The 11657-nt window shown below is 41.9% G+C and overlaps 1 protein-coding gene across 1 annotated transcript in view; it reads left to right on the top strand.

Moving 5' to 3' along the window:
* Positions 1-631: 631 nt before the first annotated feature.
* The window catches only part of prkg2l (protein kinase cGMP-dependent 2, like), a 29534-nt gene continuing 18508 nt past the window's right edge, over positions 632-11657 (top strand). The window contains exons 1-5 of the mRNA XM_008301788.1: positions 632-729; positions 1880-2245; positions 4496-4662; positions 9157-9270; positions 9938-10043. Coding sequence (XP_008300010.1) covers positions 632-729; positions 1880-2245; positions 4496-4662; positions 9157-9270; positions 9938-10043 — 851 coding nt within the window. The remainder of the gene's footprint in view (positions 730-1879; positions 2246-4495; positions 4663-9156; positions 9271-9937; positions 10044-11657) is intronic.

Raw genomic sequence — 11657 nt, 5'->3', positions numbered from 1 at the left:
TTCCATTTCATCAGCCCATCCACTTGTTGGGAACCATAAGAGATCCCTCCCAGCAGAGATAAGTGTCATTGTGCTTGTGGATGGCAACCGAAAAGGACACCGCTGAATTCTAAAAACAGGACAAGACAGTATCATATGATCAGTGTTCCTGGACCTGGGGATGCATTTGAACACACTCGTCAGCTGCACTCTGTAAGTAAATGTTCTCTGTTTTGGTATATAGATTTAGAGAGAGACTTATTTCAGACTTGTGTAAAGATAACTGACAGCTGAAAAAGGTAATGATGCAAATTTTCAACATTTGGGTTATACAAGTGTGACATTTTGTTAATCTGTGTTCACTGAGTATGTGTAAATGATGATTTATGGTAGCAGTATTTGTGCCAGGATTCAGCCAACCTAAGACTGTTTGACAGGTTACTATTTCATGTAAAGAATCATAATTAATTGATGAGTGAATATGAAGTCTGTGTGATTTTTATTTCGGTGGAACACTGTAGCTTTTATTAAACAAAGCATGAAAGAAGGAGGAGCACCTTGTCCAGCCACAGCTCTTCCTCTCAGACTGTCACTGTGCTGAGTTGAGTTTAACCTGAAGGCCATTCCTATGGTGGCCAGTCAATGCCTGGCCATGGGCAACGGTTCGATAAAAGCCCCACAGGCTGAGGAAAACAGCTGCCCGGCCTCCATCCACACAGATCCTCCTGGCCTGGATAAAGACAGCCTCAGGTTAGAATCCACATATTGTACAGCCTGTATTGTGTTTTACAGAGATACGTATGTGCACAGAATATTGTACCTGCCACTGTAGCAGTATGTGTAATGAACATTAACAAAATTTGTATCTTCTGCTATATGATTAGCATTTCTGAATTTCTGATAGCATTTAGACAACTTTTTTTTTTTTTTTTTTTGCTTAGTTAGCTTCAAAATGCAACCAATGCTCCTTCCTGGAAGTTATGCATTTAGATGAAACTGCCTGCCACTCCAAGTCAGTCTAGTCTAAGCAGATACAAGACGTAGTGTTGGTTCAAGCTGCTGAATGTCTGTTTCTTGGTTACGTTAGTGTAGAATTCAAAGGCAGTTAAAATATACTCTAAGGCTACACTACATTATGCCAGTACAATAGCCTGATTTTTTTCAATAATAGTTTGCTGGATTAAATTTGTGCAGCACAATTGTGTAATTTCCAGTTTGATATCAGTGCTGTGTCACTCTTTCAATCCTTAACCACAGACAGGATGATAAAGAAGTTTGTCTGTTTGTCTTATTGTCACAGTAACATGATGGTGCAGCAGCTGGAGGTTTAGTTCAGATCAGCATTTTTACTTTGATATTGCATGGCTTTGGTGAAAACATCTGCTCTACTGTTGAAGCTGAGGCTGCTGTCGATGAGGAATTAGTTTTTTTGCCATGTATTTATTTACGTCATTTAAATTCAGAACCAGGAAATATTAGACTAATGCCTTTAGAACAGTGCAGCAGTCATATCGTGAGAGTAGAGTGAAACCAAATGAAGTTCGGACTGAAGAGAAAGTCTCATATAATTGCCTCAGCTGAGTTGACACTGCAGCTATGAACACACAAAGGTTTTCCAGGACAAATATTCAACTTCAAAAGCCAGAAGATCTCACAAAGAACATGTAAAACAGCTGCTGGATTCTCTAAATGCATATTTGTCCGGAATCAGAATCAACTGAAAAAAAAAAACAATAAGGAATTTTGGGGTCATGTTTGCTTCCACACGATCCCATTAGTTAATTGATTGTTCTAATATGTATGTACTTGTGGCTTCAAGTGAAGACTGTGGTTGCGTACCATCATCTTTGTGAGGCTGCCTTTTTGTCTATTCAGTAACAGAATTCAATCTCATCTTCAGGTTGCGCATTATCCACCTAGAGGGGGAGCTGGCACATCGGGACCAGGAGTTTCAAGCCCAGGAGCTTCACATACAGCATCTCCAGAAGGAACTGGAGGCCAAGATTTCCCAGATTGACAAGCTCCAGGATGCTATTGGCTACAACAACGGCTTGGGCCTTTCTCCAACAGTCATGTGTCGCCGCAGCTGCTGCCGCTTCAGCATCATCAACCAGGGTCCAAGTCGCTTCCACAGAGTGGCCGTGGAGGTCCACCGCCGACTTAAAGCAAAAGAAGGTGTTTCTGCTGAGCCCACCTCAGACAACTTCTGCGGAGGGTTCAGACCATCACACATCTCCACAGCAAAGGCCATTCGTAAAAACTCACAGTGAGTTAAAAGGACACTTACAAAATGTATGGTTTCTCTATGTAACACCCCTCTGTACACTTGAAAGGTACATTAGGTACTTGCAAATTTATTAGTGCAACATTTCAGTCTTAGACCTTCAAATCAAGCATCTCATTTGCCTAGACAGTGTTCAGGAATCTGTTTTGGACCTGTTGGATGTGCCATTCCTCTCCAATGCTCCTGCCTCATGTAATAGATGTGATTGGTTTAAATCACATTAGGTTACCTGTAAAGAGATAATAGTTGTAATTGATTACAATGTGGAAAAAAACCCATTAATTATACTGGAAGCCTTTCTCACACATTATTATTTATACATTCTTGTTTTGACTTGGCAAAGCCAAATGAAAGACTACATACTGGACATCCAACTCACTGTCGCACAAACACATTGCACTCAAGAAAAAAACGAAATATCTTAATAATTGTAGATCTCACATTAACAATAAAATGTTATCTCATGCTTTTGAGATAACAGATATTACACTGTATTCATCACCTAATCAGAAAATTCAGCTACTTGTTGCCTTTACGGTTTTCATCATACTTTGTTGCATGGTTTGCTTTGATAGCTGCTAACAGACAGTACCACAGTGTTTACATCGGTATACAAACTTTGATTTCTTGGGTGCATTTCCCACACCTGAGTTCATATGACACAGAAACTATATGACACAATGTTGACATATTATTGCAACACATCATCTCTGTGACAGAAGCATGCATGATACCACTGCTTTATATCACCTCCAATAACATGACATTACATCATCAGGACATCTAACTGACTGATTATTTACTAAGGCATGGACCTCCACACTAAAAACACTTTTCATGTTGGCTTGGCATATTACTAGGCTCATTTCATATAGTTTTATTTTTCTGCCTAAAAATAGGAGTCACTGTTTGCTTGCAAGGTAGCAAGACACAGGAGAAAATGTCAAACAACTATTTCTTACACGAAAACTCTTTCCTCGACAGAAATCAATCAGTTCTTCAGTTACTCAGAAAGCTGTTTTACTGTCATTCAAATAGTGATCAGCTGTGATCAACACAAACAGAAAATAATTGGCAGCAGGACACAGGAGCTTTGGCAGGCTTTTGTAATACCTCCCAGATCTAAAAGGCTTTATTAGCATGGCAGAATAATAGAAAGACATGGAGGGAAACAAAAGGCTACAGGATCTAAATGCATGGTCTGGGTCATTACTGCTTTAATTACACAACCTATGCTTTCCAACTGGTTTCATACCCAATCAGCATCCTCCTTTTCACTGAATGCAACAGCTCATCATCTGTGTGATGTGGTAATCAGGGACACACACAAACACACACTCAGAGAAATCTGCTGAATAAATTGAAATAGCTAAAATCAGTGCAGTGGCTGAAACCTAACAAATATAGTTGCAAAATTTTATTGGTACAACAAGTATATCTGATATAATAGTATTTATATTGATAGCACTGATTGCATCACATTAGTTATTAAAAATGTATACACCTCTGATCCGGGGCATTCAGATTTGCCTACCATGAGGTTAGCAGTTGGTTTATGCCTTGAAAATACATTCTTAGATAAATATGATAATGTTTAAGCAATGGCAATGCAAGGGAATTGGGAAAACTGCACAAATATATCGGTAGAGCATATGACCTTTTGTTGAAATATCTGATTTTTTAAGGGTGTTCTATATTGTCCAGACTATGAATTGTTATTGATTCATCTCAGTCATTCATTTAGTCTGGTTTGCAATCTAACTCTTGGGTCTTCAGATGAGCCACCCCCACCTGGCATGCTTTCCTGCATTTTGTATCACCTGATCTTCCCCACCTCTCTGCTCCACCAAATACACTTCACTAATCTATTCTTTAGTATTCACACACTTGGTCCACCATTTCACATTTGCCACATTGTCTTTGTGCCTTGTGCCATTGCTTTCCAGTGTTTTTTTGCTTGGTTTGCGCCATGATGGCTTTTTGGACCTAGCCTGTGATCTGGATTCTGCCTCTGCCTACTCCCAGTGTTTGGTTTGCCTGCTTGTTATGTGTAACCTTTTAACAATCTTTTTGAGGTAAAGCTCACTTTTTGCTTCTACCCCCTAGCCTTGAGAGTCATGATTTTTTGTGATTTTAACTCAAATCTGAAAACGCACAATACGAATGTATTAGGCTCTAGTAACGAATTTGCCTTGCCTTGACACTGTTTGATTCTGCTTCTTTTCATCCCAGCACCAGAAAGCTCATCAACAATGCCATCATGAACAATGACTTTCTAAAGAAGCTGGAGCCACAGCACATGAGGGAGATGGTGGACTGTATGTATGAGAAGGTTTACACTGAGGGACAACTGGTCATCCAGGAGGGAGAAGCTGGAAACTATCTCTACGTGCTGGCAGGTCAGCTCAGCAGAAAACGCTGAGAAGCTAAAAAATTGTTAGATATTAGGTCACGCTATAATCGCTGGTCTAGAAATTCAAAAATTTAACACAGTGGAAAAAGTTAATTTCATCAGATGTTACCACCAAGAATTAGTTTTTCCTCCAAGAAGGCATGACCTGTATTATTTACAATCCACATAAATAATCTGTGTGTTAACTTGCCAAATGCCTTGTATCATTTTTATGCCGATGATACAATTATTTATTGCTGCTCTACTTCTGTCACATTGGCTTTTGAATATTTATGATCAGCCTTCAATGTTGTTCAGTCTTGTCTGCAGTGTATAAAACTGGTCTTAAACTCAGAAAAAAAAACTAAACTTATGTTGTTTACAAATACAAGGTTACCAGTAAGCCTCCCAACTATTGTGACCTTCCAGGGTGATCAAATTAAACAAGTTTGGCAAGGACAGTTCAACTGACTTTGTGAAGCTGGTTTGAAGTCAAACAGGGCACAGAAGAAACCCTTCATCAACGAAAGGCAGAGGAAAGCCTGGTTACTCATTGCTGGGGATCACAAGGATTGGACTGTTGATGATTAGGCGAAGGTTCTCTTCAGTGATGAATCCAATTTTCACTTGATGCCACTCCAGCCGGACTCAATCACTCCCGCTTTGAGGTGAGGTCACCTGAGGCTGCTATTCCACATCCAGCGGTCCACAACAACTCCAGCCTCATGGTGGAGGAGTGTAAGGTGAGGGAGACGCTGTGGGAGGCGAATCCAAGGAAGGCAGCTGGACCTGATGGTGTCCCAGGATGTGTGCTGAAGGAATATGTGGACCAGCTGGCTAGGGTCTTTTGCAGGATCTTCAATCAATGCCTTTCAGAGACCGCTACCTAAAGTCCTCCACCATAGTCCCTCTACCCAAAAAAACAACAATCTCTGGCCCTGGTGACTACAGGCCAGTAGCTCTCACCCCTGTGGTGATGAAGTGCTTTGAGAAACTGATCCGAAGTCATATCACATCATTCATCACTTCCACCTTTGACTTCCACCAGTTTCTTTATAGGACTAACAGGTCTACTGAAGATTCTGTGGCTACAGCTCTCCATGCTGCATTGTCCCACCTGGAGCAGCAGGGGATCTCTTCATAGACTTTGGCTCTGCTATTAGTACTATCCTCCCCCAGAGACTGGTGTCCAAACTGATAGATATGGGCCTTCCACTCCACCTGCCTTTGAATAAAGGACTTCCTGTCAGACCGCATTCGGACGGTCAGAGTGTGCCATCACATCTCCACCCCACTCAGTCTCAGCACTGGCTCTCCATAGGGCTGTGTGCTGAGTCCCCTGCTCTATAGCTACATCTACGACTGTACCCCTGCCAACCAGAGCAACACCATCGTCAAATTTGCTGACAACACAACAGTGGTGGGGCTCATCTCTGGGGAGGATGAGTCTGCCTACAGAGAAGAGGTAGATCAGTTGACGGTGTGGTGCAGCGACAACAACTTGCTTCTGAACACTGCCAAGACTAAAGAGCTAATTGTGGACTTCAGGACAAAGAAAAAGGACATTCAGCCTTTATTCATAGGTGGGAACTGTGTGGAAAGAGTGTCGGACTTCCGTCTTCTGGGAGTCTACATCAGGGATGACCTGACCTAGGGCACAAACACAGTTGAGCAAGTGAAGAAGGCCCAGCAGAGACTTTACTTCCTGAGGGTCCTCAGGAACAACAACACCCCCCAAGAAACTGCTGGTATCTATAACTGCTCAAGTGAGGAGCATCACGACTTACTGTATCTGTGTGTGGTTCCCCAGCTGCACAGTCGCACAGAGGAAAGTGCTCCAGCGGGTCACAAAGGTCACCTAGAAAATCATAGGCTGTTCTCTCCCCTCTCTAAAAGAACTACACAGCTTTCACTGCCTCAGGAAAGCCTAAGACATACTGAAGGACCCATTGCACCCGGACCACAATCTGCTGAACTGCTGCCATCAGGCAGAAAATACAGATGCATGAGAACAAGGTCTGAAAAATAGTTTTTATCTCATCATCAATGCATTAAATGCTGCTATAAAATAATTCATTCATTTGTATTATCCATCACTTCCTACATCACCAAGTGTGTTGATGATGTTACGGACACCAAGACCATCATTGTCCGGGCCAATCAGAAGCCATGGCTGACAGAGGAGGTCTACAGGCTCCTGAAGGTTCTTAGTGCTGCCTTCAGAGCTGGAGATGAGGCAGGCCTGAGGACAGCTCGGACCAACCTTCACGCGGCATCAGAGAGGCTAAGAGGCAGTTCTCCAGGAGGATAGCCCACCGCTTCAGTGACAGCAGAGACACCTGGAGTCTGTGGTGGGGAATGCAGATCATTACGGACTAAAAGCCCACACTGCAGACCTGTGGCAGCTCCACCTCTCTGCTGAATCAACTGAACAGCTTCTTCGCTCGCTTTGAAACACAAAACAACACCCCTGCATGCAAGACCCCACCCCCTCCTGGTGACCAGGTGATGACACTGTCCCCAGTGAGTGTGAGGAGATCCCTTAGCAGGATGAACGCACGCAAAGCTCAAGGCCCAGACAGCATCCCTGGTCGAGTACTGAGAGACTGTGCAGCTGAACTCACAGATGTCTTCACGGACATCTTCAACATCTCACTGAGTCATGCTGTTCCCACGTGCTTCAAGGCCACCACCATCATCCTGCTCCCAAAAAAGAAGTCCCCCTGCTGCTTCAGTAACTACCGTCTGGTTGCACTTACCCCATCCTCATGAAGCGCTTCAAACAGCTAGTCATGCAGCACATCAAATCTGTCATCCCCTCCTCCCTGGACCCCTACAAGTTTGCATATCAGTCCAACCATTCAACCGATGATGCTATTTCCACTGCCCTGCACTCAGCCCTCACTCATCTGGACATGAAGGACACATATCTCAGAATGCTGTTCATTGACTTCAGTTCAGCATTCAACACAAACATTTCACAACAGCTCATTTACAGACTGGACCGGCTGGGGCTCAGTACCTTGATATGCAACTGGCTGTTGGACTTCTTGGCAGGAAGACCACAAGCAGTATGGGTCGGCAGCAACACATCCAGCACCATCACAGTGAACACAAGGTCCCCCCAAGGATGTGTACTAACGCCCCTCCTCTTCACTCTGCTGACCCACGACTGCACACCGAGTTACAGCTCCAGCCTCTTCATCAAGCAGATGACACAACAGTAAGGGGTTCACATCAGCAACAGTGATGAACAAACTACAGGAGCGAGGTGAGCCGCCTGGCCATGTGGTGCAGAGACAACAATCTCTCTCTGAATGTAGATAAGACGAAAGAGAGTGTTGTGGACTTCAGGAGAGCGCACCAAGTTCCTGGGTTCCATGGAGGACCTCTCCTGGACTGACAACACTGCATCACTGGCCAGGAAGGCTCAACAACATCTGTACTTCCTCCACAAACTGAGAAGAGCCAGAGCCCCAGTCCCCATCATGTGCACCTTTTACAGAGGCACCATTTTTATACTTTTTTTTCTATGTTCATTTTGCATGTATGTTCTACATATGGCAGAACTGACAATAAAGCTGACATGGCTTGACTTGACAAACATAAAGTGAAGCTCACTTTAAGAGATTGTGCAATAACTGTTGCACGTAGATGTCTGTTGGGTTTGTCTGTAATGCGTTTTGTAGTATAATAATTATATTGTATGATATTGTCTTATCTTTTTTACAGCATTTTGGTTCCTTTTATTTTTGCACTGATTCAGGTTTGCACTTGATTTTCGTTGTACATGTTACAATTACAGTAAAGATATATTCTATTCTATTCTATATGCTATATTTGTCAAAACAAATATACCTTTAGTTGTACCAGGCATTAAAATGAACAAGAAATTGAAGAAGGTGGTCTAATATTTTTTTTCCATGACTGTGTATGCAAAGGTCATAGATGTAATGTTTCTTAATCATACAGGTTGTAACTCTACTTATAGTGTGACTCACCAAATGTAGACTTTGTGTAAGTCTGCAGTTTCCACTATGCATTTCATTTGGCTTTCCCCTCCTATTCAATTCCTGTGTTACCCAGTTCAAAATGACCACAGAACATAACAACAACAACAACCCCAGAGCAGCAACCTATATGCAAGTTTCGCTAAAGATATGAATCACGCACTTGGGCAACCCTGTTTGATAATTTGGTGAATGACAGTACTTGCCTCCCTGCATTTAAATGTTCCAGCAAAGCAGTTCCCCCATCACTATGTCACAGAGCACCATTGCCTGGGTGTAACCCAAGGTGACTGGGATTGGTTGACAGAAATCCCATACATAAATGATGTACAAAAAAAAAAGAAGACAACACTAACATAGCACACTGCCACTATTTTGAAAAGTTTTACTTATCTTGTAATGACAAAGATCTTCTAAAACCTATACAAATAAATAAAAAAAATGTAGCTGATAAAATGAGTTTGAGCTTTTTTTGTTTTTTCCTCACACAGAGGGCTTGCTGGAGGTCATCCAGAATGGGAAGCTGCTGGGTGAGATGCATCCTGGTACAGCATTTGGAGAACTAGCCATACTGTACAACTGTAAGAGAACAGCCACGGTTAAAGGTGAGAGAAGGCAATATTCCCCTTAAACAAGTCCAAAGTAATCATAGTTCTTGATACATATCACCTTTGGGATTACATACATGTATCTTATACTTATTATCTTGTGTATCTATAACAGGTATATCTATATCAGCGGTAACTCCTAGCTGTGTGGTATACGAGCAGCTTAATTCTATACACTCTATATGCAATACATCAGATGTTTTCTATGTGAAAATGCATGGTCCCTGTTGAAATAAATAAATAAATGAAATTAAATTCATATATGAGCAGACGAGTGTTCACAAAGGGGGTTATTAAGTACTTTTAATACTCCTAAATTACTCATTCATATATTACATATTGTATAATACTTTGCTGATATTTTCTTGCTTACAAAAATCTATGCTCAGTGTAATAGATTGGTGTTGACAAATATTTTTCTTGTAAATGTACATTTTTTGCATTTTGGCAGAACATGCCAACGATATTAAGAGCCTAATGAAAAGGAGATTGGAAATCTTACCATAATTCTTTGCTAAATTATCTGTTTGTTTTCTAAACTGTGGTATATGACGCTCTGTTACTCAATGTACCATAAAATTACCCACTTTATTGAGAAGGACCCTTAATTGTGCCCACAGTGACTGGAGAGTAATAAGCCATTAATTGTTCCACTCTCATCCAGCTGTGCCTCAGTCTCACATCTGGGCCCTGGACCGCCAGACCTTCCAGACCATCATGATGCGGACCATACAGGCCAGACATGAAGAGTACTTCAGTTTTCTACGCAGGTACAAAATAACTCACAGAGTCTGTGTGTCTTCTCTCAACATCAGGTGTTGTGAAGAGGTTGGGAAGATCCTCCAAACTAGTTCAGATTTAACAGGCTGCTGAATTTAGTCTTTGCAGTTTAAGATCTGTTCTTAGCATGGGATAAGACTGTGGTCAAATGTTTGTGTGTACTCTTAATATTACTGTAACATTTGGGTTAGTGCTCACAAGTGTGCAGTCACAAACAGGCTCTTACTCATGTAATAACACTCCTGCTTTTTTAGAGAATCATGTCACTATGACATGATGTAAATGCAGAAGCTGGAAGCTTTATGTTTTAATAATAATCAGTAATATAATAATCACAGGGCTGCGCGTTGGCTTGGTGGTTAGCACCGTCTCCTCGCAGCTAGAGGGCTCCTGGTTACGTCCCGGTTAGGACGCGCGGTATCCTTCTGCATGGAGTTTACATGTTCTCCCTGTACAGCGTGGGTTCTCTGAGGGTTCTCCGGCTTCCTCCCACAGTCCAAAAACATGTTGAGGTTGTCTGTCTCTAAGTGTAGCCCTGTTATAGACTGGCAACCTGTCCAGGGTGTCCCCTGCCTTCGCCCTGAGTTCGGTGGGATAGGTTCCAGCCCCCCAGCAACCCTAGTGAGGATTAAGCGGTGTATAGATAACGGATGGATGGATAATAATCACAGAAAATAACAATCAATTCATCAACAGAAGCAGATGTTGCTGCCTCTGTTGTTTTCAGTGCAAACACAGCATCAGAGAAAGTTGGTCAGCTGCCAGTCTCATGAACACAGGCTGTTTACTGAGACTACAGTGGTCCTGAAAGCTCAGTGCACTCCACCAAAAAGATAAAATAGATACACCACATCAAATGTCTTTACTATTTGGAGAATATTTGCAGCATTCACAAACATGTGTTTATTAAGCGGTATATAGATAATGGATGGCTGGATGTACAGGTTGGTAGGAGCACAGGTAACTGGAGGTAGTGTGCACTTCTAGGCCAATATAGTTTCATTCAAATTGAGCAAATGTGTCCTCATGGTCTTCAGTCTGCCCATTCTGTGTCTGCTCTGAAAACAAATCTGGAGTATGTACACAGCCCTGGCTCTGTAAAAGGGAAAAGGGCATGGAGAAAAGGGGGAGAATTGTAGACTGGGGACAGTAGGAGCAAGATAAACGGTAAATCTAAGACAAATGTAGCTTGGTAAACATCAACAATCTCTTTTCAGAATTAACATCTTTAATAGGAGAAATAAAGCAATGATATACCTCCAAATATCAGGTGGACTTCTAATGTGAAATTATCAGTCATGTTTGGTTGAGTTAGGTTTTAAAAATGCAGTGCACAGGCTGCATTCAGATCTGAGTTTTAAACCTGAGCAAAAATAGGTCTTATACAGGGGTCTACAGATATTTTAATGTTTGAAACCAGCACGATCTTACATTCTTCTTATAGTCCACATTTAACCCATACAGGCAGAAGATGAACATACTGGGCGTGCAAGCACAGATACTCATTAATTTAAATTCAATTATTCTATAAATGTCAATAATGTCACAATTGAAAAGTTGTTAATAAGAATTAAGACTAAAATAACTCAGTAAGTACGGCTTTA

The sequence above is a fragment of the Stegastes partitus genome, unplaced genomic scaffold (assembly GCF_000690725.1).
Source record: "Stegastes partitus isolate 25-593 unplaced genomic scaffold, Stegastes_partitus-1.0.2 Scaffold1713, whole genome shotgun sequence".
NCBI lineage: Eukaryota > Metazoa > Chordata > Actinopteri > Pomacentridae > Stegastes > Stegastes partitus.
This window is presented reverse-complemented; position numbering and strand designations above follow the sequence as displayed.